Here is a 27147-nt window from a genome sequence, read left to right on the forward strand (position 1 = left end):
TAAGGAAAGCGAAACTATCTCCCACGTGGATCCGACAAAACCAGTTTTGGGATGAACTATGCTTTGCAGTATTTTGTAAAAACTCTGATCGGTTGAGGCAAAAACTTTACCGCTTTTGCCAGTACCGGAGTATGGATTTCGACACCATCTGCAGTGAGAAACACGAATTTTCACCAGTTTCGGTTATGCGAGATTCACCAACAAGAAGTTATGCGGATGTCTTGAAGAGTCCTTTGCACAAAGTTGTAGAGCCCGATTTGGTAAATATAATTGTCATATTCATTATAATTAATTTTCTATTTCAGTGAAATATGAATAATTCCAAATTCAAATCATGTAGGTATCCCTTGACGGGTGAAGATGGACAACCGTGTACGTTACCGCCGAGTCCGGTTCCGTGTCCGTACAATAACAACTACAAATGAATTTGATGAAATAAGTTGTATATTCATAATTTTATTTTAACGTAAAATATCTTTTTATTCAATAACAGTGGAAAAAATACACATTAAAAACCTCTAAAAAATTTATAATAAATTTGAATCGAGTGATGAAATAAATTTGAATCGAGTGATACCGCTACCGAATCCACAGTGCTCACTTCACGACGGTCAAGTACCGAGACTGAACTGAAGCCAAAACCGGATTTTACATCTTTTCCAAAACCGGGTTTTACGAACAGCCCATGATTTTTCACAATTATGCATATGTTTCCAAAAATATAAAAACGTTTGTTTTTCTCATAAAAATGCGAAAGTTTCGAAAGAATGATAAGAAAATTCCAGTCTAATTAAAGGAGCCGATTGGTGCTGCCACCACATTGGAGATTCCAATATGGCTGCGCCCAATGAAAAAATGGAAAAGTCCGGTGAAAATAGAATTTCGGAGGAGAAAGGTCATATTCTAGAAGAATTCAAGGAGGTTAATGAGGTGCATAGGTTGATTAAGAATCTGAAGAATGTTGTCGGTAAACAGGTGGATGAAGAGAGATCTTTGGAGCGATTCAGCTGTAAGTTTACGTTGTAAATTGACAACCAATTCAATTCATAATTTATTCGTCAGTGCCAGTGGTGACAGATCGTTAATTATCGTTCCATATCTCATCGAAGTTGTGCAATGTCATAGGGTGACGATATTGCACAACTTTGATGAGACATGGACAGCAAAGTTATTTCATTAATCATCCAGTTGTTATCCCCAGTCCCTCCTGCCTGTCAAAGTTTTTAGGTTGTTCAGTCCAGACAGACAGTGAATTAGTGGAAAACCATGCATGCCGCCTCTAGTGTCCGGTGAACAGGTCCCAGCGGGCCTCAAACGCTGAAAAAAAGTCAAGTTATGAATTGACTAAACTTACAGTTACTTAGATATTAAAGGTACCATTTATCTGCTGGTTATCTTTAACCAACTTGAGCAACTGGCCCAGCTGGAGTTTAGCTTCATGATATTTCCATAAGCTCATCCAATAATGAAAGGTTACCACCGATGTTTTGGTAACTACCACCATGTGGGCCAAAACAATCCAGAATTGTGATATCAACTCTTAGTTATTATCATTCATACAGTCAACACAACGCTAGGTTGTTTTTATAATCAGATAGGGTTTGAACCAACATTGAAATATGGGAACTAGAAATTATGAAATTTGTCCTCATTCTGTTTGTTACTGACGACATAATAGGAGGCTAAAAACCACTGCTTCATCCAATCCTGCAGGGATGCATGCTTCTCAGTAAACTATTTACCGATTAAATTATGCTAATTTTTTTCAGTCATAATGGTCGAGTATCAGGAACAGCCACATCTATTAGACCCTTATTTAGGTATGTGAATGGTTTTGCTATAATTAGATATAATACAGGTTTTGCAGACTGAACGTGGTGGAATTGTTTTGCTCGCTGCACTTGTGTTGCCAGTACTACATCTCACGTTTTATTGTTGATAGAACATTGATTGACATTGGCAGCGGTTCTTTTAAAAACGGTGGATGATCTTTAGAGGATGGTTGTGAAAATGACATGGAATTAATGGCTTGTCAACCGATTTAAAAGCTCTTGTGGAGAACGCTGCTGTTTTCTATTTTGACGACTTATTTCTTCTCTATGACCAGTTAGTTATTCATTATTTTCTATATAGAGAGTCTTTTAGATTTGATGTTGGCCGTCGTGCGTGATGACCAGTCACCGGATAAACTTGTCCATGAAGTCTTCAAATACATGTATCTCATCACAAAGGTAATCTATCGTTAAGCAAGCTTTCCATTAAACTAGAAGTTTGAATTTTGTCCACAGTGTGCGACTGTTTCAAACACTGCCCTAGTTGACCAGAAACCATGGTGCACAGCTATGCAAGTGGCATCAGAACAATGGCATCTGGGGGGCCCTCCCCAAAAATGGGACAGGATTTAAAAGCCATTCTGGAAATATCCAATCCCCGGTTGGTACAGAAAGTGAAGCCCTATATTTTCAGCCCACTTGGACTTGTATAGCCCTTGGATATGCCCTCTGGAAAAAATTATTGTATATACTGAATTGTCATTTGAATGTCAATGATTGATTGATTGATTGATTGTCCGATTGAATAAATGTTTGATTGATGGATTGAATGATTGATTGCATGAATGTATGATTAATTGATTGTCCGATTAATGAATGTTTGATTGATGGATGGATTGAATGAATGTTTGATTGATTGATTTTCTGGTTGAATGAATGTTTGTTTGATTGATTGTCTGATTGATTGAATGTTTGATTGATGGATGAATGGATTAAATGAATGTTTGATTGATGGATTGTCTGAATGAATGAATGTTTGATTGAAGGATTGAATTATTTATTGAATGAATGTTTTATTGAATGTTAGATTGATCTTTTTCTGTTTCCAGACTCGTGGTTTTAAAGTGATTGTACGAATGATGCCTCATGAAGTTTCCGATTTGGAACCAGTGCTGGCATTGATTGGCAAACAGAGTAAAATTGACCACGCAGTAAGTACCAGAAAATTAAAACCTGTATAGCGTGTGTTGATTGGTATGTTAATTTTTGTGGAGAATAGGATTCTAGAAATATTTTATTAGGGTTTTCTGATGGATGGCATGAAAATGGCACGCGACCAGAAAAATAATAAGAATAACAAATTTTTATCATTGGACTACCATAAAAATCTTGAAAAGAAGAAGAATATTTGTGTCAGTTTAGTTTGAGTCTGGACCCTGGTCTACAATTCTGTGGATTTGATTTGACTCTCGATTCAGTTCCACAGTTGTATGGGTTAAATGAATGAGAGGCTCTGGACCTTGTTCTACATTTCTAGATCTCAGTCTAATTTGACTCTGAATGCAGTGTAGTCAGTCTAATTTGACTCTGAATGCAGTGTAGTCAGTCTAATTTGACTCTGAATGCAGTGTAGTCAGTCTAATTTGACTCTGAATGCAGTGTTGTCAGTCTAATTTGACTCTGAATGCAGTGTAGTCAGTCTAATTTGAGTCTGAATGCAGTGTTGTCAGTCTAATTTGAGTCTGAATGCAGTGTAGTCAGTCTAATTTGACTCTGAATGCAGTGTTGTCAGTCTAATTTGACTCTGAATGCAGTGTTGTCAGTCTAATTTGACTCTGAATGCAGTGTTGTCAGTCTAATTTGACTCTGAATGCAGTGTAGTCAGTCTAATTTGACTCTGAATGCAGTGTAGTCAGTCTAATTTGACTCTGAATGCAGTGTTGTCAGTCTAATTTGACTCTGAATGTAGTGTTGTCAGTCTAATTTGACTCTGAATGCAGTGTAGTCAGTCTAATTTGACTCTGAATGCAGTGTTGTCAGTCTAATTTGACTCTGAATGCAGTGTTGTCAGTCTAATTTGACTCTGAATGTAGTGTTGTCAGTCTAATTTGACTCTGAATGCAGTGTAGTCAGTCTAATTTGACTCTGAATGCAGTGTTGTCAGTCTAATTTGACTCTGAATGCAGTGTTGTCAGTCTAATTTGACTCTGAATGTAGTGTTGTCAGTCTAATTTGACTCTGAATGCAGTGTTGTCAGTCTAATTTGACTCTGAATGCAGTGTTGTCAGTCTAATTTGAGTCTGAATGCATTGTAGTCAGTCTAATTTGACTCTGAATGCAGTGTAGTCAGTCTAATTTGACTCTGAATGCAGTGTAGTCAGTCTAATTTGACTCTGAATGCAGTGTTGTCAGTCTAATTTGACTCTGAATGTAGTGTTGTCAGTCTAATTTGACTCTGAATGCAGTGTAGTCAGTCTAATTTGACTCTGAATGCAGTGTTGTCAGTCTAATTTGACTCTGAATGCAGTGTTGTCGGTCTAATTTGACTCTGAATGTAGTGTTGTCAGTCTAATTTGACTCTGAATGCAGTGTAGTCAGTCTAATTTGACTCTGAATGCAGTGTTGTCAGTCTAATTTGACTCTGAATGTAGTGTTGTCAGTCTAATTTGACTCTGAATGTAGTGTTGTCAGTCTAATTTGACTCTGAATGCAGTGTAGTCAGTCTAATTTGACTCTGAATGCAGTGTAGTCAGTCTAATTTGAGTCTGAATGCATTGTAGTCAGTCTAATTTGACTCTGAATGCAGTGTAGTCAGTTTAATTTGAGTCTGAATGCATTGTAGTCAGTCTAATTTGACTCTGAATGTAGTGTAGTCAGTCTAATTTGACTCTGAATGCAGTGTTGTCGGTCTAATTTGACTCTGAATGCAGTGTAGTCAGTCTAATTTGACTCTGAATGCAGTGTTGTCAGTCTAATTTGACTCTGAATGCAGTGTTGTCAGTCTAATTTGACTCTGAATGCAGTGTAGTCAGTCTAATTTGACTCTGAATGCAGTGTTGTCAGTCTAATTTGACTCTGAATGCAGTGTAGTCAGTCTAATTTGACTCTGAATGCAGTGTAGTCAGTCTAATTTGACTCTGAATGCAGTGTAGTCAGTCTAATTTGACTCTGAATGCAGTGTTGTCAGTCTAATTTGACTCTGAATGCAGTGTTGTCAGTCTAATTTGACTCTGAATGCAGTGTAGTCAGTTTAATTTGAGTCTGAATGCAGTGTAGTCAGTCTAATTTGACTCTGAATGCAGTGTAGTCAGTTTAATTTGAGTCTGAATGCATTGTAGTCAGTCTAATTTGACTCTGAATGTAGTGTTGTCAGTCTAATTTGACTCTGAATGCAGTGTAGTCAGTCTAATTTGACTCTGAATGCAGTGTAGTCAGTCTAATTTGACTCTGAATGCATTGTAGTCAGTCTAATTTGACTCTGAATGCAGTGTTGTCAGTCTAATTTGACTCTGAATGCAGTGTAGTCAGTCTAATTTGACTCTGAATGCAGTGTAGTCAGTCTAATTTGACTCTGAATGCAGTGTAGTCAGTCTAATTTGACTCTGAATGCATTGTAGTCAGTCTAATTTGACTCTGAATGCAGTGTTGTCAGTCTAATTTGACTCTGAATGCAGTGTAGTCAGTCTAATTTGACTCTGAATGCAGTGTTGTCAGTCTAATTTGACTCTGAATGCAGTGTTGTCAGTTTGATTTGACTCAAAATCCAGGATTTCATTTGACTCTGGAACCAGTTAAACAATTGTGTCAGTTTAATTTGTCTCTGGATCCAGCCCCACATTTGTATCAGACCGAAGCCCTCGTCATCCATCCGTTCGTTCGTTTGTTCAATTGTTCATGCGTCTGTCAACTTTGTCTTCAAATTGCCACTTGTCCTACAGTTTTGATCAGATCAATTCCAAATTTGGTATGAATGTTCTATGGACCAAGGCCTACAAATTACTGAGCCCTTTTTGGATTTGGCCACAAGGTGGCACCCCTAGGTATGCAGCTTCTATTTCTTCAAATCACACGGCGGACTTATATAAGCCGATAGGCTCCTTTCTTGACTCTGGATTCAGTTCCAAAGTTGTATGGGTTAAATTTGACTCTGGACCCGGCTCTACATTTGTGTTGGTTTAAATTGACTCCGGACCCAGTTCTACAGTTGCATGGCTTTAATTTTGCTCTCGACCCAGTTCCACAGTTTTCTAGAAAATCTTAATTAAATTTGAATAAATGAAACAACGTGTTTCTGAATTGTTTGTTTACGATTGTGTAAAGAATAAAATTTACGCATGAATTTATAATCGATGTTGCCTGATAAATCTCATTCATTAACGACTTGAAGAAGCTTCCGGTCCCAATTTTACCAAATGAATCGGGTAGTTCTAGAATCGTATAAACTATACTCATAGTAAGCACCATTCCGGTGGCTTTCGTTTGATTTTGAGATGATGAAATTTTGGACGCTGAGAGAGTTTTGCGTCGCTTGCTTTTGACGTATAAGACAATAATAAGAGCAATGTTTGCCGCGAAAACTAAAACATTTGAGATAATAATTCGGACGATTGGGTCGATGTATCTGTTCATTGTTCGAAAAAATTGAAGTAAGATCCCATGGCTGTAATCCATGTAATGAACAAATCGGAATTCTTTATATTTACTTGACAATTTTTTCCTCCTGGTAATGGGGTAGTAAGCGCTGAATATCAATGATGATATACCGGTAATGATGACAAGTGGCTTCAAGCTGCGTTTTACGTGCAGCGGAAAAATGATAGTAACCAATCTTTCGCCTTGAATTATGACGGTTAGAAAATTTCGAAATATCAGAAATCCTTTGGCAAACATGCCCCCCCATATGTTTAAATACACCGGAGAAATTCGGTTGTTAGGAAATTTCTTGATAGATTCACCGTACCACGAGTAGTGAATGAAATACCGAACCGGGTTCAGGAGAGATCGCGACACTAAAAACATGATGTCGACGATCGCGAGGAATTTCAGTAAATCGATGCAGCGATTTCCAGTTTTCAGTTTGTGAAATACGATGATAACCATCGCGTTGAACGCGATACCGACTACGACCAGCGGAGGTGTAACGTACATTATCCTGTACCATTTTATCATCCATAGTCGATTGTCAACGTAAACTGGAGTTGTGTTCATTATTTGCGAACAATCCGGTTGGTCGGCAGCAGTTCTCTGCTGATACCATTATCTCAACTGAAACCGTAACATTAGTACTAATTTGTGGCACGATATATTTACAAATTTACATCAATTTGTGTCGGGAAACAAATAATTTAAATGAATGCCAACTGTGTAAAGAAATACCTATTAGGTATTATCTATATATTCAGTGTATTGTTGTGTAGGTATCTGTTGTGCGTTCAAAACGTTTGTGACTGAAGTTTGAAAGCTCGAATGAAACCAGTAAAACTTCTGGAATTCAGAAATACGAATTTTCAGTTCATTGAGAGGAGATCAAGTAATGATTCTTCACATAGAAAATAGAAAGGTTTATATAGGGGCCTTAGGGCGCTCATTTTTGATCATATGGAGAACAAAATGTTGGATGGGCTAAGGGGAGGGGATACCTTTTTAAAATGGAAGGGAACATTGGATATAGAAATGAAAATAATATCTTCCTTCCGATTAAAATCTTGGTAGGAATGCAAAAAAAGTGAAAGTTGTGTTGAACTGAATCCAAATGGTGGCGAAACGAATATAAACTAACTCGGAAAGACAGAAATATCAAGAAGCAAATATTTTTTGCTTCAGTGACCGAAGCTACTAATTTAAAGCGAAGAAAATGGTGTCGCAACTCCGATCCTATATGTACTTTGAAAATAAAAACCTCAGGTTCTGGAAGCCATTTCACGAAATCATTTCTTCATTAATCAGACTTATGTCGGGTGACATTTTGTATTTTCAATAAATGATATTTTAAAGTAGAAAAGAAATGCATGTGCCTGGGCCTATTTGTGCATTCTTAAGGTTCATGTCAATCAATACGCTGATTGGTTTTGAACGGGCACCTTACGTAATTATTGTACCTGTAGATCTTTCTAAACCATCATTGTGACTCGATTAAACAATATCTCACTCTGAAATTTTAGTGTTATTCGAGTAAAGTGGTTTAGTTTATACGGCTTGAGTTTCATGAACTTTTATGAAGTACTTGTATCCAAATTGAACTATGAAAGATATGGAGTTTAGACTCACTTCTATGAGCCGTTTTCAAAACTGTTCTCATCGTTTTGAAAATGGCTCATAGAATTGAGTCAGAACATTGCTTTTAGTTTTCTTTCATAATCATTCGTTTTTCCTTCGATTTTATTGAAGGCAGTCACTTGTCTTTGGCACCCAAAAAATGTGGTTTGTTTCTTATTTCTAGACATGGGAAACGCGTTATATGCTGTTACTGTGGTTGTCGATGGTTTGTATGATTCCGTTCGACATGGCTCGGTTGGATAGCAATGTGAAATCGGAGTCGGGGCAAGTGAAGAAGAAACCGACGATGGATCGAATCCTCGATATCGGTTTGGTACGTTTATCATCGACAGACCGAAAATATTTGATAGATATTATTTTCGAGATCATTTCGATCGCATTTTACGGCGATGTGAAATGTTGAAACTCATCGAATGATTTTAAATGTCATTGTAGATGTATTTAGATGTAGTTGATAAATCTCGAGATGCAGCCGCATTCATGGTGTCCAAGTTCCTCACGCGACACGACGTCAAACGTCAAAAACTGCCGCTCGTTATTGAAAATGCTTTATCTGTCATCGAAAATACGAACTGTAAGTATTTTGGGATGTGAAGGGATCGACTGGTTTTAGTTGTTGGTCTCGTCTAGCCGGGTTTCCAGCAGATTTTCTTACACAGAGGTTCTAGTCTTTTGACATCAAAGCAAATAAACCCACTCATAAAGCACTGATTTCAAATTATTTCCAGAATTTTCAAGTATTCAGCACTGAAAGGGTTAAAAAGTATTTCATAATGTAATTTGCAACTTTGAGTTAGATGATTATTATGATTGAATATTAATATCCAAGTACGTACGTCATAGTAGATCTTGCCTAATTCTGACAACGACAAACATTTAAACATAGTCCTCAGAATTTCAGTCCATTTGTTTTTACTACTCACAGTTTTATCATGGATCTTTATAGGTTCAACTATGGCTGGAATGACGAAAATGTCCGGAATACTCTACATGTTATCGTTACTGTTCAAACTCGGTAAAAGAGAAGACCTTCTGCCTTATGGTAAGAACTTTGATAAACGCTAGTTGTCGAATAAACACTATAATCCGTGTATACTGTAGATAAATGAAGAAATCCCATACTTTGAATTTAAAATTATAAGATCAAATTTATTATTATGAAACCACAATGTTTCGGCTGTTAACTAACAGCCATCATCAGGTGGAATGATTCCTGATCATTCCACCTGATGATGGCTGTTAGTTTACAGCCATCATCAGGTGGAATGATTCCTGATCATTCAACCTGATGATGGCTGTTAGTTAACAGCCGAAACGTTGTGGTTTCATAATAATAAATTTGATCGTATAATTTTAAATTCTTAGTGTGGGATTTCTTCATTTATTTGATAAACGCTTTTGTTCCATTATTTATTCATGCACCTAACAACAACTCTTCCCTAAAATGTTATTTGTTGTGCATTTTTTTAAGCTCCCTTATTGCTGGAGAAACTGCCGACTCAAACTGAACAAACGAACGCAACAGTCAATAAACTAATGATGAAGCTGATACAAAGACTTGGACTAACATTCTTGAAGGCACGCATAGCTACCTGGAGGTATGTGTTCTATCCTGATTGACTTAGTAAGACTCTGCTCTCTGTACACTGCACCCCTCAGACAATCTGATGTCTATACTCTCCTGCCTCCTATGTCTATGTTTGTGGGGTCGTGTTAGAAAATAACTTGGGTCCTGACGACAAGAGATTCTGACTGGAAATGAAAATTTCAAAATGTCTGACTCTACGTCATAGGTATACTCGTGGAAATCGCTCACTGACTGATAATCTTTCTTCAACTTCGGCAAACGCTTCCAAAAATACAAATGACAATGCAACTGCAGCAACAGTAACCATTGATGAGGATATAGATGTTCCGGAACAGATGGAGGAAGTGATTGGTATGTATCAAATAAATATAGCTGCAAGGCAGCGATTACAGTTTTTTGCACATTTGTACTATGTATGCGGGGATACATTTTGGCATTCATTTTACTGATCTTACAGAGCAATTGTCGAGTGGTTTAAGAAACAAGGATACAATAGTTCGTTGGTCAGCTGCAAAAGGGTAAATTTCAGTACAATCTATCCTATAACCTCATTACAATTACCATTGAAAACTGTACAAAGATTATCCCACTGCATACGATTTTCAAAGACTCGAAATTGAATTCCACTTGTGTATCACACTGTTCTGGGCATCTTTTGGTGAAAGATATAGTTGAGATTCCTATCAGTCGTGAATACACTAAGCTTATTACGGTTTGTTTAAGTATTGGACGTGTTACTGGGCGTCTGCCTCATGAATTCGCCGATCAAGTTGTCGGTTCAGTTCTCGATTTATTCACATTAGCAGAATCCGACTCTTCTTGGCACGGAGGTAAGATGATCATCTGTTCAATTTGACTATGTATTGAAACATTTTCAATGATTTTATGTATTCATGATTTTCAAGTAAGATGCGTTTGATTTAATGTTTCAGGTTGTTTGGCATTGGCTGAATTAGGACGGCGTGGCTTACTTTTGCCGCAAAGACTTTCGGATGGTAAGAGAAAAAAATTGGTTTGTAATTTGATCAAATCCTTGCCTTGGTTGAGATTTTAATGAATTTGTTAATTACAGTTGTGCCGGTTGTTCTGAAGGCTCTGGCGTTCGACGAGAAGCGCGGTAATTTCTCCGTCGGTGCCCACGTACGTGACGCCGCCTGCTACGTCTGCTGGTCATTCGCTCGTGCTTATGATCCACAGGAGATCACTCCTTACGTCAATCAAATAGCCAGGTTCGTCGACATCTCTTTGATCATTTCATTTTTAAGACATTATCAAGGTCAAATAATCACTGGAAAAATTTTGAATTATGTCGGTAATCGCCTAAGGTTGATGATTTAAACCTTGAGATAGGTTAGAATTGAAACCCAGTCTATAAAACCAGGTCTAGGTTGATGATCCCTAAATGTAACTTAGAATCAAAAGCCAGTCTTTAAAAGCGGGTCAAGGTTGATGACTTTTACCTAGAGGTGACTTAGACTTGCAAGCCAGGTCTAGGTTGATAATCTATCTATCCCTAGAGGTGACTTAGAATTAGCCCTTGAGGTCACTTTGATAAGGTATTATATGCGTTTGAGGGTTTTTCGATGTTACTCACCCGATTGTCGTTGATTTTGTCATTTCAGCTCTTTAGTGATAGCGTCGATATTTGATCGTGAGGTGAACGTACGTCGCGCCGCTTCAGCTGCGTTTCAGGAGAATGTTGGCAGACAGGTGCGTGTGTGTGTGTGTGTGTGCGTGTGTGTGTGCGTGTGTGTGTGCGTGTGTGTGTGTGTGTGTGTGTGTGTGCGTGTGCGTGTGCGTGTGCGCGTGTGCGCGTTTATTCTGAATCTAGATCATCTTCATCTTATACTGAATCTTATAATTCAATGACATACAGTAAAACCTGAAAGGCAGTAAAATTGTCTTAGCTCCGAGAAAATAGTATTCACTATGGGAGTTTTTCACTATGGAGAGGGGTTCACTTGTCTTATTTATGAAAACCAGCTTAATACAATTCGATGTTATGTCGAGGTTCCTGCTGATTGGTGATGGAAACGTTGATATTGATGTTTATTTAATTTGCAGGGAACGTTTCCTCACGGTATTGATATATTAACTACGTGTGATTACCATGCAGTTGGTAATAGAGTCAGCTGTTATCACGATCAGAGGTTTGTACGATCTGGGCAACCACTGCAGAAATCATGACTTGACTTAGGCTCTTCATCCCACAGTGGGAGATAAGGCCACAACACGTTCTTTCAGTTCAAAGATTACGGATATATTTCACTTGAATCTGAAAATGAATATCGTTATCCTAAAGCAAACTCATAAACCTAATGGATCCTTGCTATTCGCGAGTGGTATCCTTTACTGCCACATTCAAACGTAGAATCCTCTTTCATTGTCGATTAACGTAATCGATAAGCTGCTTTCACGACGTTCTATTTCAGTGTGTTTATCGCACAGTTTCCTGAATACACAATTCCAGTCATTGATCATTTAGCTGAAGTTAAGGTTGGACATTGGGACAAGTACGTACAGCTAACAACTGAATTTACTTGAAGTTCATCAAATCTACAATCATTTTAATGTTGACTTCTTTTTCTAGTGTTATACGAGAGTTGACCGCCAGTGCTTTGCACAATTTGACAAAAATTGCTCCTGAACATATGGCGAAAACAGGTAGATATGCCATTGAATTGTGAATTTGATTCATTGGAATGAATTTTTTGGCGCGATACAAAAAATACGAGACCTGCTTTCAAAATTATGAGTAAAGATTTGACAGAGTGAACACATCAATAATATAAATGATTTAAATTCTGGTCAAACTTAACACAGAATTGTCAGACTGGCTTCAGATTGCCTTGAATATACTTAAAACGACCATACTTTTTTTTTCACGAAATAATCCAGAAATGAAATGCTAATGAATTAAAAACTTTTTCAGTTTTGCCCAAGTTGCTAACCCACACGACTGGTATTGATCTATTTTGGAGACATGGTTCAATCCTGGCAGTGGCCGAAATCACGTACGCCTTGGCAAAAACAGCCAAACAACAACAAAAGTATGTGCCATTGAAAATAAGCTTTAATCATGTTGCTGAAGGCTTGGTCCATTCTAAATTGGAATTCAGTTAACAGGCTCTAATTTTGTCTTTGTTTCAGGTCAATTATTGATGTCGTAGATAAGGGATACATCGATGAAATGATCTCGCTTGCAGTCATAGTAAGTACCGTATGAACATGTATCAGCGCGGGGCTCCTACAACCCCTTAAATCTCTAAAATACTGTAAAACTCCCAAATTCTGTTTTTAGGGGTAAAATACCCTAAAATTATGAATTATGAGTTTATACCCCCAAATTCATCTATAGATCTGATATTGTCAGCCAGCAATATTTTTGTACGTAACAAATTGCTGGTTGACAATTTCAGAATTTTATGGGATTTTGTGTTTCGGGCGCAGGAACTCAGAATTTAATGGAATTTTACTCATAATCGACACATTTGGGGAATTTTATTCAAATCCGGTCAATTTCTCTATCAATCAATGAATGAATGAATGTTGTTTGAAAACCGTGTTTCATCGGTTCGAATATTTCATGAACTGTTATTCAATATTTCAAGTTGGATGAAGGAAAGCTGTATCGAGGATTAGGAGGAGAGCTTATGAGAAAAGCGAGTAAGTGTAGATTCCGTAAAACCTTTCCGAATTACTTCCAATTAAAAAGCGAAGTCATGTTATTTTGGGAGACGTTTCAGTAGGTTTTTGATTGGTCTCTCTTCTGGTGCGTTCGTACCAGAATCTTCTAGGACAGCGTTTTTTAAGATTTTGTAATCAGGAATTGCTAATCCTAACCTGGAACACATTCGATCTTAACCCGCCATAAAAATCCCGCAATACATCTGTTATGTACTACATTTTCAGTGTGTTGCTTGATAGAGAAATTATCATTGTCGAATATTCCATGTCGCGGCACTAGTATTGTTGGTAAGTAACTGTTGAGATAAGAACCCAGTTACCCAGTTCCATAGTGATCCGATGATTTTCAACCCGTAGTCCAAACTAAATGATTCAATTTGCAGGAGTTTGGCAGAACTTTCTGGATAGTTGCTTGAACCACACGCAACCAGATGTTCAGGTACGTAAGTGATCTCTAAATAATCTCTAAAGCCTAGCGCACATCGACACTGCGATTAGAGACAACTAGTTGCAAGGCAGTTTTCGGCGCATGAGAGGAACTGGCTGGATACGATCAGTTGCTTGAATGTGTAGATGTGAGCGAGCTTACGATTGGTAAGCGTTGATCTATCTCCAGTTCCAGCCAGTTGCCCATGTTCTACTTTTGAGCAACTGGTTGTACTCAATCGCAGTCATATCCGTCGATGACCGGTTGTAACTAGATTTCGATGTGCGCGGGGTAATCGTTCGGTAGCAACTAGTTGTCTCCAATCGCAGTGCCGATGTGCGCTAGGCTTAAAACACGAATGGAATTCGATTTGGTTTTCAATCGAAGATCCTTAACTTAATCGCAGACACCTGACCCTGCAATCCCCTTAGACATTCCGCAGCCTGGAACCTGGATGCTGAGTTTTTTGCTCATATTTATTCTAGGCAGCTGCTGTCAGTGCGATACCAGCATTTATGACTACTTATTACACCACAACTGATGGAAAAGTTCAACCAGATATACAAGGTGAGAAAAATAAACTCTTTGAAATCAAAATGGCCTTTTAAAATTTCGCCATGTTCAAAATGAACCTTGTTTTGATTCGATTTGCAGAAAAGATTATCGGAAACTTTCTCAAAGAATTGAAAAGCCAGACTGAAGTGATCAGGTAGGTGGATCTACTTTTCTTCAAATTTTGTCTTTTGCCAGGTGATAGAAACTAGGCTCTATGGTTCACTTAAACAGCTGAGATTACCACGGAGCCAGTGATTGCTAACCCTGGGGCAAAATTTTGAAAATTTTTCCTAAATTAATGCAATAATGATCCATTGGTGCTTCGTCTGCCCTGGATTTGCTTTCTGAGAAAATTTCTCAGAATATTGAAATCTGTAAAGTTTACCTGCTCATTTTTATGCACGCATTTGCTGTGATGTTGATACCATATGAAATTTCTTACGCATACAGAAAAGGTTACTGCTCGGCTATCGGAAGTCTACCCGGTTTTATGATCCACGGAAAACTGCGACCAATTCTATCCGGGCTGATCGACGCGAGTAAAATCAATTCGGCGATCGACAAGAAATGGGCGGAAGCACGACGCGACGCCATTACAGCAATCGCCAGGTACAGATATCATAGACAATACTATACAGCCAACCCTACGAATATCCGCCACCTTCAGTTTTCAGCCCAAACTTTCAATCGCTCGTTACAAAAATTTGGTTCATCATCTCAATTGAAATGATGTTTTAGTCATCTGCCATCCTTGATTATCCATCTTAAAGACATTGTCAGGTTGTGCTAATCTGGAATTGTAAAGCATATTCTGGTTTGAACAAATGTGCCAAAAGAGAATTCTGGTGTCGAAAGAAACCGATATAAACCTCTCTAATAAATGTCAATCTATTGAGAAATACTATGTACAGTTAGTTATTATGCAGTGTATGGATTCTATATATACTCGCTTGACAACTACCGACCCTCAAATGTCAATCAGATTTAAAACCCCGCCCCTATTCTAGATGATCTATCATCAATTGGTTATTTGATAGAGAGACAGAGAGTAATATTGGTTGATATTATTTTCAAGGGTGTGTCAGACGGTTGGAGTTAAATCGTCTGCTGATTCTAGCGAACACGTCTGCTCGGATAACGTAAACTCTATTTACGATGCATTGCTAGTTGCGATGACTGATTATACACTGGACAGTCGCGGTGATGTGGGAGCCTGGTGAGTAGTAGGGTGAAGGGGTTAACATTAAGCCTTAGCTGGGTCCAGCTGAGGCCGTTTAAATCTTGGGCTAACTATTTGGTTGGCTAGGACTTCTCTGGATACGGTACTTTGGATCTACATTTCTATGTTAAAATTCACTTAAATCATTGGAAATGAACTAACTTTAATTCGGTCAATCTTAGTATCGATTTTAACTGATATTGTACTGATATTTTATGCAGGGTTCGGGAAGCTGCTATGACTGCATTGGACACGATAACATCGTTGATAGTTCAAGAAAATCCAAAACTCTTATCCGGTGATATGTAAGTTAAATCAGATTGATTGAGTTAATAGCTCTGGACCCAGTCCAAAAGTGGTCTTAAATCATCAGGATTATGATTGAAGGACCAAAAAGTTAAAACTATATGTGGTATCCTTTGTTTTGCCAGCGTAGTAAATGTAATTTGCACACATTTCAGAAGTCGGAATATGTTCTGCGCGATTATTCAACAATCTCTGGAGAAAATAGACAGAACTCGGGCTCACGCTGGTCAAACATTCTACAATTTACTGCATCACGAGTAAGTGTTCATGAGAATTCTATGAGGTGAATTCACTTCCGTTCATAACCTTTACTGTCATTCTATTTTCAGACCCAGAATACCTAATATCCCTGTTGAAGAATCACTGAGAAGAATATTTGTCAAGTAAGCATAGTATTTTGTTCTTAATCTCGAGATTGGGAAAGTAGTTTAATACATAGCGAAGTTCCTCGGTTGTGGATTAGTTTTAACTTGAATTCACAGTCAAAATTTAGCATAAATTTCAACCTATTTTTTCAACTCAAAACTGTGAAACTTGCTCCAGCAGTCTGTCTCAGTAGCCATGTGTTGTGGTTTAGATTGATGTGCAGGTTTTGTGAACTTGTTCATGTGGATTTTCAGGCCGGATATGGATGACCTGAACTGGGCGGCGCCTTCGAAAACATTTCCATTATTTACGCAATTACTCTCGTATCCTGACTTCATATATCCGGTTCTAGTCGGTTTAACTATAAGTGTTGGTGGATTAACTGAATCTCTGGTAAGTAAAAGAAACATCAGAACAGAAGCTGTTCTCAATCTGTATCAATCTGCGGCACTGAACCACTCCTTCTGATATTCATTGTTGTAGTCTGAAGTGTAGACGATAGAATATCTGTTTCATGTTTGTAGTTCATTTTCAATAGAAATGCTTTAGGGATGTACTGAACATGTGCGAAAGTGAGGACGATCAGTTTTTGAAAGTGCGCTGATAAAATGTTCAATGTCTGGTATTCGTCATTTACTATCAATCTATGGCAAAGTGCTGTATGAATATATAGAACTTTGATTTGAATTGTATGATGATTGTGAAATGTGGGCGATCAAACAATCATTTGAAGAATGAATGCCTCTGGGCGTGTGCCAGGTTCAGGCAGCAGATTGATACTTACATTTATGTAGATGGTTTCTCAGTAAAATTCTGAAACAATGATATTAGTATCTTGCATAATTTGTTGCCTCTGGGCGTGATACGAAATATTTATCTCTTCACTGATTTAAAGGTGATCTGGTCTCGGACGTCTTTACTTCAATATCTACGCAATGTTAGTAGAAGTGAAGAGCCTATGAAAATATTCTGTGATACTCTACTTAAGATTTTCGAGGATTATAAAAAAGTTGATAGGTAACTGAAATCATTTTTCTGCTACATGTTACTTTTCACCCTGAATAATCTAACCCATGCTTAAATTTGGCAAGGACCCGGGTAAAAAATGCGTGTCAGATATGCTTGTGTGATGTCGGCTTTAAACTTCATACTTGTAATGGTTTCAGATTATTTTCATGTACCTGTATTATCATTGATATTATGGGTTTACATTTACAGGGTTACTTTACCGATGTTTAAAATGTTAGATCAACTACTAGCAAATAACTGCTTTGACCTGTTTACAGAAGATGAGAGGTTCGTTTAGAAATAATTTTGGTTAACATACTTGGGCATGGGAAAGCCTAGTGGTTATTGGCGTTCACTGCAGGTCCCTGCAAGATGAAATATTTTAAGATACCGATCGATAAAGGCATCTACATTGTATTCCGCCGTAACTTCGTTCAAATCTTGGTTGGTTTCGATAAGAATTATGAGGCAAATGGAGTCTGCGGTACTTAGTTGAAGTTCATTCTTATTGCAGTAATGATTTTAGTGATCGACTTGTTACGCTTTGTAAAGCTGAAATTCACAAATCAGCCGACCCACATAAACTTCTAGAAGCTACTAATGTGTAAGTTGACATTATAGCGAATAACCTACCGGTACTACATTTCTAAATTGTTTGGAACAAGGCTTCCAAATCTGCTGAACATTGGCTTAAAATCAGATCTGAAAAATTGATCCAATCTTTGGAAATTTATTGTATTGCTGTACTTATTTTATTGCAGTTTATGCGGTATGTTAATTTTCCCAAAATCAACTCGAGACAGATCTCTATCTCAGCTTATGATGTTTTTGTGCCACAGATTTCCGCGGGTAAGTGGTCTCTGTCAATTACAGGTTTTAACAATTGTCCAAGTCTCAGTGAAATCGAAGTGCTCTTCTGGTATTGCTGAGCTCAAATACCAGCCAAGTAGTTACGTAATTGTTTCATAAAACCCACTCGCTCTTGTTCTTTAACGGAATCAGATGATGCTTTTATTTTTGATCTATGGTAGGTTCGGAAGATCACAGCGAATCGCCTGTACGAGGCGATGCTCACGTACGACGATATTGTTCGTGATGAGAATTTAGATGAAGTGATGTCGATCCTCAGTGACACCAGATGGTCAGTTCATTTCTCAATTCTTTATAGATTTGATTCTGATATTCTGTCATTTGCCAACTTCATGGTTCTTACAGCTATCCACTGGTTAACTCTAACCAACTTTTCACTAACTGGTCTGGATTATTTCTCAGACCATTGACCGAAAATTCCTGGTATCTTCAGTGGGGCTTGTTTCTTCTCATTGTGCCACTCATCACTTAGCTAGAGCAACAATGCATGGAATATTCCTTCACTCTTCCCTGTCTTCAAGAAGAATATCAGAATTCTCCACTTTTTCCTGCAATGAACCTTGAAATTTTGACTGAGCTGCAAATTTACAATACTACTGTTTTACAGGGATGAAGATGTGAAGAATATAAGAGAGGTTCGCGATCACTTGTGTGAACTGATGGATGTTCCTGCTCCTAAAATAATCAAGGTACCGGTAACTGTCGATATGCAATCTGCAGCCCTTCACACAGACATTAATACCTCTGTGAACGATCAGTTTGTGTTCTGAGAGAGTGCTGGTCAAATATCTAATATCTGGTGTTTGTAGTTCAAATTTTCAATTGAAAATGTTGTGAAATTCTGAACGTGTGAAGTGTGGATGATCAGTTTTTGAAAGTTTTTCTGATCATGTCATACGCCTGGTGTTCTGAAGACATTTCGATCAAAAATTGAAAGAATGGCGACATTATGGAATGTTTGAGGGGTTGCAGGGTCCAGGTCGCATGGAAACTTATTAAGTTTGTTTGTTTGTGTTTATCATTGCAGAAAAAGTGATTCTCAGGCCAGTCAGCGCTTGGTACATGTCTTTACATGTAAATGAATTGCAAAGATAATCATCATTGCACGACAGTTATTTTGAGTCCTGAATTGATTCAATGTGCTACATTTTCACGATTGCTTCTCATTAAATGATGCGGCATCTATTTTCAAAACTTATTTTCTATATTTTTATTATGTTAGTTTCATTAATTGATATTTTGTGCCAGATATCATGTATGGACATCGTAGATTATTTAGTAAATGAACTGTGATAATAAAACTAAGGATCTACACTGTAATCGGAACTGGATTTTTGTTACTTTGCATTTATTCGTTTTAGCACACAATAGAAACATGCAAACCTGCTAGAAACCTCCATGGTTCAGCTCATCAGGTTATACTCTGTGAACTCCAGTCTACTTGAAGGCACTTATGGTAATTCACCAACAAGCTTAAGTGTCTGTTACTACAGTGGTTCATAGGCTTTCGAGTCTCGCCTAGTAACGCATATACGACCCAAGCTCCTGGACTGGGTGAATTCTGGATTAAGAGTTTCTCGATATATACACAGCCTCAAGGGTCATTTCCATAGTCATGGCTTCAGCTTAATGCCAGTATAAGACCATTGTTCTAGTTAGCCAATCTAACACATTAAGACCAGTCTCGACTGGAACCAGCCCCTAGTACTTAAACAATCTGTCTCCCATTACTGATTAATGGTTTTAGAAGAGTTCAGGACATATCTAAAGACCCTTCTATACAGACAATGCTTTTGCTAAAGGAACGCATTTGAACCGCCGTGAATAAGATACATGAGCTGTTATGAATAACTTAATATTAGTTTTATTATCTATATGATTTAATATTTCAATTTTATTGTCTAGATAAATTATCAACGAAAATAAATGACTGACAGTTGAATAAAGTCTTTCAAACCACGCGGGCTCCTCACAACAGCCTTACAGTATCAATCAACTAAATCGCAGGAACAAGCTAAAAAAGTGAGAGAAAAGAGTCGATTGTAAATGAAATCCTTTACAAATCTTATCAATGTTTGAGTGAATAGTGATTTTCTGGTCGCCTTAAGAATCAATGCAACGAGATTCCACTGATTCTTAAGTTAAGATTATCTGACAGTTTCAAATATCTTCACGGAAACAGTAACAGAATAGGAATGGCGATATTCTCGCGCTTACCGCAATTTGTCCCAGGAGGAAAGAGAACTCATTGGCAGCTGAACAAACCAGTTTGATCTTCTTGATTTTATCACCAATCATTTCGTTATCGATGGAATATCCGAATCTTTGTATAGAAAACAAAACAACAAAAGAATATCGCTGAGAATTTAGTTTATAAATTGAGAAAACTTGTGAAGCGTGGATGATAAAAAATTGGGTGCAGGGTGCAGGCATAAAAGCTATAATCATCTGTACCTAGTAATCCAATCATTCTCTTCAGTTTCACCAGATTTATTGCTGTTGTCGAATGTGATATTTTCAATACCATCGCGTTTTGAATGTATTTCGAACTGAACGAACAAGTCACTTGAACGTCTACCGCCGCCGCTACTGATCTTCTTAAACGTGTAACTAAACTTCAACGCTTTGGAGATCTTTATATTGCACTTGAGTAATCTGAAATTGAGCGCGGAAAAAAATCTGAAATCGCGGTTGATACCACGCCCTCTATTGTGGTGAAAGTAAGTGAGCTTTTATACGAATAGGTTTTTATTGTCATAGTCGTTAAAAAGATGAAAGTATCTAAACCAATGATTTTGTGATATCTGGGACAAAACGATCCTCTAAACCGCCCATAATAGTTATTCCCACATGTCTTTATTTTTCGTATCTTAAATAACATGTTGTTACCCCCTCGACCCTGGTAGATGCGTACGATCTGCAAGAGTCTCAAAATTCAAATCAAAATCAAGCAATCAAAAGAAGGATCAATTCCCCCATCGATTAATCAAGATAAAAAATTCTTACGTAATTTTTGTAGAGGTAACATCGTTTTGTCGCTGATGTGAAGTTCTACGTATTTGAATGGATCCACCTCCGTTGTAACCGTCGTCTGTGACCCAGTGTAGCTGTAAACCGGGCTGATCGTCTGCTGTATACTGACAGGTCGGTTGATATTGCTGCAGACTCAGGTTACACCACGGCTCGTCAGACACAACCTATTGATAGAGATTCCAAAAATTGACCGCTTCTCCCTACGTACTTTTATCTACAGGTAATAGGGTGGCCACTTGCCCCATTCACAAATCCCTCCCCTGCAAGAAATATTGAAATTTTCTACTCACCTGCCCTGATTTGTGAAGCCTGTGACCCCAGCCTTGACAGAAAGAGGTCACCAAAGGCACTACTTCAGGACCGTGGATGTATAGACCAGGTTTCAACAAATTCCAGAATCTAGAAATCAAAAGAAGGATTCATTTTACTCGTAAATATTCATAGAATTTGTGCGAAGTTCGTTTATGCAACTAACTTGATTTCGTTGTCAATAAAATCTTTCGGATTGTGCTCATAAGTCCAACCGGGTGCGAATATCGCTACTGATAAATCATGTTCCCTAATCGCAGAAAGTGCCTGAAAATCAAACAAACATAAATATCAGGCGAAGTTATCCGTTGTCCGAACTCCTCAGATTATCTATATTATACGCAGCTTACCCTGCACCGACATTCAGGCCCGTATCGTGGCTGATTTTATGGGCAGTTCACTTTTGTTAAAATGTGGACATTTATTGACAGGCGCCAGTTAAACGCCCGAGTGATGTCAAGACCTCAATGTTTCGAGGCAAGCACACTCGTAAGGCGGCTTCCTATGGAGTTCAATGCCATTCCTGTACCAGTAGGCAGTATAGGGCTATAGGACCAAGAGTACATAGGACAAGTCGAAAACGATTTATCTAACTTCTGAAAATACATTTTCCAAACGCAAACTTTCATTTATAGGAGTTTGGGAAGTTTACCAGAACCCTCTTAAACCCTCCTTCCACAACAAGTTACAACACCACCAGGTCTCCTGACATCTCCACCCATGATAAACATTTTACCCTCAACCCCATCAACATTTCATCGCCATATGCCGATGCGAAGATTGTATATAACTGTTTAGTTCTTACTTGATTTGAATTAAAGCCGCCTCCCCCTGGACAACCACGTCCAAAAACATCGACACCGACGTAAACATCTCTGAATCGTTCGGCAGCCAGTTCAACCGTGTCGGGAAAATCTGAACTTTTCCAAGTATAGTTGAGGAATATACCATCGCATACATCGAAATAGCATCTAAATAAGACATGGTAACGACCTACATTATTCAGGAGAACATGAAAGAGATCTTTATATCTTTAGGACTTCTCTCCGTAACGTTTTACATAAATCTTTAGTATTCACCGAGCGGTTTATACCGAGTTGGCAGGTACCACTAAGTCAATGTTAGATACCGATTTGAATGATTTTAACACAAGGGTTGATTGAACATTGGTCCACGCTGCAGATTGATCAGCGTAAAACGTACTTATTTCTATGGTTAAGTTTATTTTGCCATTTGAGTGCACCGGTATCTGTCACGCTGTCGTACCAAATGACTTCGTAGTTCGGATTCAAGGCGTGTAATTTCGTCGTCAAACATTTCACGAAACCGACCAGAGCCGCAACTTGACCTTTCTAAGAGAAAAACCAACGAAATGAACACGAGCATTTTTAATGAACGTGAAAAATGCATTCAGAACCTGGTGGAATCTGTTTTCAGCCGTGGCTAGCGGATCGTTGAACAGGGAGTTGTCTGCCTGAGATTTTGGAAAAGTGCCCTTCTTGCAACTGCCCTTTTTTTGAGATTCACTGCCCCCCAATTCAAATACTAGATACAACTCTGATGCCAAATACAGTAAACGGCATCAACTAAAACGGGCAATCTGGGACTGGCAAAATCGATCAGAGCGTGGACATATAAACATGAGGTAATGTCATGAGCGACCCAGTTCAACAGTTGTGAGTTAGAGTTAACTCTGAGTTAAACTTAGTTCATTTTCAATGTTTTAACCCAGGGTCAAATCTTAAGTTAAGGATCGGTCAATAATACGTCAAGTCAGAAACTAATTTTTGTTCCAGTTTGTTTGACGTCAGAGTTTGCCGTGTCAAGGTTTACTGTACGGTTATCAGTAGTAGGCGGAATTACCGACAAATCCTACATACATCGATTTTATTTTCGATATTTATCAACCAGCCTTCGAATCCATAAAACTCGACGATCGACACCAACTTATCGACTACCGGCTCGAAATCTTCGAGTAATCGTCGACATCGTTCGGCACCTTCATCCCATTCCGTTATTATTGTGCCTGAAACAGAACAAATTCAAGTGGAAGCAGCGGATGATATTCATTCCTTATCGTACTGCCAAGTGCGGATCCAGATGCCTGCTGTCACCACTGTAGTGGGTACTCCTCAATTTTTCAAACTGTTTCCAAAATGATTTTATGTGGAAAACATTCAAATAATAAAAGAAATCTTAATATCAATTTTTTCCAGTTTCCTTCTATCTTAAAATACCTGTTATAGAAATTTAAAAAATGTTTTTTTCCTTTCACCCTATTATTTTTTTCTTGAAAAAATCTGTGCTTCAAAAAATCAAAAGCAGGGCATACAGAATAATATATGGGACAAAAATTTTGACTTAGAGTGAATAGTATCTGACCTTATGGGTTAGACAGTTTTGGGAAGAGTGGCTAGAATGCTAGAAACTTACCCAAAACTTTTACCCCGTTGGTATGAGCGGCATTCACCCAACAAGGCGGTGGAATAGTTATAAAATGATGACTGAAGTAAACGAATGTATCTATAAACTGCCAATTGTGGAAGTAATAACCATCAATTTTGTTGGTTCCATCAACATACCTACAGTAAAATCAGTAATGATAATTTCTACAACTATAGGAAGTAAAAGAAAAATCGATAAATTTGAAACAACGTCCACAAATATGTTTCACTATCAAAAAAGGGGCAAGACTCCAGCAAGGTTGAGTATTTTTAGCGTTTTTAAGACGTAGTGTAGCCTACAGAAAACGGTTTGGGATAAATCTGGCTAAATTTTGAGACATAGGCCTATGTTCACATTCCGCAACTTTTTTTCTTACTTATCATCCAAATAGCCACCCTTAAAGTCGTGGCACATCAACGTTTTTGCTTTTGATTTCGTTTTGGAAGACCTGCTGGTATTGTTGTTGTTGCATTTCAATGATACTCGCGCTCTACATAGTTCGTCATTATGACAAGGTTTCCATGAAGATAACTGATCGAGATTATAAAGGGGCGATATGGTTGCCATATCATTCGCGATCCTTTTATTTCACTTTCAGTCGTTACTTAAAAACCTGTCAATATATCGTTGAAAGAGAAAGTAATAAAATATATTGAATTTGGAATTATTTCCGGGTCCACGCAGCCTCTGTCACCGCGCGTATTCCCTAAATCGCAGTCTGGGCCTGACACTAAAATCCGGATTCGGATTTAGCCTTGGCGGCGGGCAGCTCACATGAAGTGCTCGATATCTAACGGTCTTATTCAGGAAGGGAACGATGAAAAACCAATCCTGCCCACTCCAACGATCAAATCCCAAAAATCGAATTAAAGAACCTGAACAAATGTAACACGATTTTCCTTCAGTTTTGGAGTCCAGTAGCCACTTTCAAATCCTCAGCACCACTGCCTGGGTCGGTCGTGGACAGCCTTACATAAGAATTTCAAAAAAATTTCCATCAATAAGGAACGACGAATACATGAATAACTCATCAATTATTTATTCAAATCTAATTGATATTCAGAAACCATATAATTATTCACATTAGTTAGTAACAACAATTTTACTTTGAGCCAGGGGCTGCAGATGCTCAAAAGTTTGTTAAGAGTTTACCGATGGACAGTTGACACAGTGACTATTAAATAGCCATTGTAATAGACTGAAAGGTGTATCGAAAGGTTGTAGGTTTACAGATTATTTGGACGGATTTTTCTGTGAAAACAACAAACGTTTTTTCCCGATACACTCGACCGGGAATTTAAATCCACCGACAGCTCTCACTTCAGAGCTGTAAAATTTGATCGATTCAAAAAAACCGATTCCTCCGCCTCGATTAGCCGCGCTCCGAAAACCACAAGGTGTAAACCCCGACAATATATCGGAATTCAACGATACAACAAACAAGTGCAAATTCAAAAAGAGCCATACTATTACCGCCGTTTCCTCTAAACCATTCGGAACTGGAATCAGGTTTAACTCTTCTGTGGATATAAGGACATCAGAGCGACTGTCATACATGATAAGTTTGATTTTATCCTCAGTGATGAGGAAAGTTCTCGAAAAAGGGAAGCCTAAACGCTCACAGTGTCTATTCTTCTCTACAAATCCAAAAGTTATAGCTTGAGCAGAGGCCTGTTCATTGCAGTCTGCGATGAAATTACAAGCAAATTTTTCCTCGATATTAGTTCGATTATTTTCGGGTGAATCACTGTTTGGGTTTGTTTCGCACAGAACGGATACTTCGCTTAGGTCATCTTTAATTAGAATGTCTAATTCACCATGCCAGGTATCAGCAGAACCTGAAATATCGAAATACGCTATATTTTTCAACTTTTCAGAGCTTAATCATTTAAAGAGGGTACTTTAGATGCCCACCTGGGAAAACCTGGATCATGCAGTACCGAAAATAAGTAGTGAAAATTAGACTAATTTTTCAAGATTTTTTGGAAAATGATGAATCCACCCTGGCTGCTGTATTCTATATTAAAGACCAACAGAACTTGAGGATTAGAATAGATTACTAATCAAAACTGACTGCATAGGCTTTTCAGTGATACAGAGTCATGAATGAGATACTTACCAATACAGGTTTTTCCAAGAGAAGGACTTCTTCCACAGCCACAGCAACACTTAAATCCAGCGTGTTTTTCTGCTATTAAAGCGCATAATTTCAACTTGCCGAACAAGTGAACACTCAACAGTACCTGAAGGTCTCTTTTACACTTAACACGCTTCAGTCCGTCGCTCAAACACCTCGCATTATCTTGATCTCGCCAAAATCTTTGAAGATCATCAAAAGCTTTTTTTAAAGCAACATTGTGTCGTTTTTTTTCTAACTGCAATGATACAATAAAAACAAGTCACACAGGTCATCCACACTGTGTATTTCGATATATGGCCGCGACTGTTGCCACTTGGCTTGCTCAAAACCCAGATAAATGACATATATCTACCAGGAATATAGCCAAAAATAAGCTAATCCTAAAGATATCGGTAGAATAACAATGAAAACTTATCAGTCACTATTATGTAGCGTCAGGTACATTATCATTAGTTACTTTTCATCAACAAGCCCTGCACTGTCTCAAAAAAATATTTTGTCTATATCCAATGACCAAAATTTGAGAAATTAAGACAAATATTGAAATAATCCCCTGCCTTTACCCACCCAAGCAGAAAATGAAAGCTACTTACCAACTGGGCTTTATCTAAAATAAATGAATTCAGCGACTTCAACTTGACCGAATTTACGTCAATTGTTTCGAAAATTGATATTCGAGAGAACGGTCGAGGCGCAACTGACAACGTCTCTGCATTGAACTTCACATCGCCCACGATTATCTGGTCGTCGAAGTCGTACAGCTTTGACAAAATATCAGAATCCGATAATTTTGATCCGAATGGTAGGGCGGGCATCTTAGCAAGGTTCGGAATATTTCAGATATCTCGTATCAATTGAGTAAGTACTGGAAGTTCCGAGTCACTGCCATGATTTCAAATTGAACCGCAAATAAATTGTGTTGAATTTGTATTTTTTTTAGGATCCACACGGCCTCGGTCACGGTGGTATTCCCTAAATCACAGCCTGGGACGTACGTTAAAAACCGGATTCAGATTGTATACTGTACGGGCGCCGGGGCCGAGCCGCACTGCGTGCGATTCTCGAACCGAACTCATTTTGTGTCATTCAAGACTGAATCCTTCACTTCACCGAGAATTCACTTCACTTCACTGAATCCTTCACCGA

General features: G+C 38.2%; 3 protein-coding genes across 4 annotated transcripts; 1 reads left to right on the plus strand and 2 right to left on the minus strand.

Moving 5' to 3' along the window:
• The first annotated feature begins 760 nt into the window (after positions 1–760).
• LOC141904759 (tubulin-specific chaperone D-like) lies at positions 761–19377 on the plus strand. Of its 2 annotated transcripts, none has more exons than XM_074793413.1 (37): positions 761–1009; positions 1770–1820; positions 2134–2231; positions 2882–2983; positions 8212–8361; positions 8484–8622; positions 8995–9090; positions 9520–9646; positions 9842–9987; positions 10094–10154; positions 10360–10466; positions 10569–10631; positions 10709–10865; positions 11259–11346; positions 11701–11786; positions 12069–12149; positions 12227–12300; positions 12569–12686; positions 12787–12847; positions 13248–13302; positions 13549–13611; positions 13707–13762; positions 14236–14317; positions 14405–14459; positions 14756–14914; positions 15381–15521; positions 15746–15829; positions 15986–16087; positions 16160–16213; positions 16451–16589; positions 17092–17213; positions 17415–17492; positions 17719–17808; positions 17966–18053; positions 18236–18345; positions 18682–18763; positions 19102–19377. In XM_074793413.1, exons 1-37 carry the CDS (start codon positions 835–837, stop codon positions 19108–19110), a joined length of 3549 nt encoding a protein of 1182 aa, XP_074649514.1. In that variant the 5' UTR covers positions 761–834; the 3' UTR covers positions 19111–19377. The 2 variants fall into 2 exon arrangements, with proteins under 2 accessions (XP_074649514.1, XP_074649513.1); XM_074793412.1 differs by having other exon boundaries at positions 906–1373.
• A 576-nt stretch (positions 19378–19953) lies between these two features.
• Positions 19954–24499, minus strand: LOC141903660 (cytosolic endo-beta-N-acetylglucosaminidase-like). Its single transcript, XM_074791880.1, has 11 exons — positions 24238–24499; positions 23850–23998; positions 23297–23442; positions 22620–22768; positions 22222–22387; positions 21583–21683; positions 21398–21506; positions 21081–21271; positions 20529–20729; positions 20292–20397; positions 19954–20088 (listed from the first exon to the last, which is right to left on the minus strand). The coding sequence occupies exons 1-11, from the start codon at positions 24426–24428 to the stop codon at positions 20071–20073; spliced, it is 1527 nt and encodes a 508-aa protein (XP_074647981.1). The 5' UTR covers positions 24429–24499; the 3' UTR covers positions 19954–20070.
• A 434-nt stretch (positions 24500–24933) lies between these two features.
• LOC141904068 (uncharacterized) lies at positions 24934–26907 on the minus strand. Its single transcript, XM_074792516.1, has 3 exons — positions 26595–26907; positions 25981–26236; positions 24934–25699 (listed from the first exon to the last, which is right to left on the minus strand). The coding sequence occupies exons 1-3, from the start codon at positions 26814–26816 to the stop codon at positions 25095–25097; spliced, it is 1083 nt and encodes a 360-aa protein (XP_074648617.1). The 5' UTR covers positions 26817–26907; the 3' UTR covers positions 24934–25094.
• Positions 26908–27147: the final 240 nt, after the last annotated feature.

Source organism: Tubulanus polymorphus, chromosome 4 (assembly GCF_964204645.1).
Source record: "Tubulanus polymorphus chromosome 4, tnTubPoly1.2, whole genome shotgun sequence".
Classification (NCBI taxonomy): domain Eukaryota; kingdom Metazoa; phylum Nemertea; class Palaeonemertea; order Tubulaniformes; family Tubulanidae; genus Tubulanus; species Tubulanus polymorphus.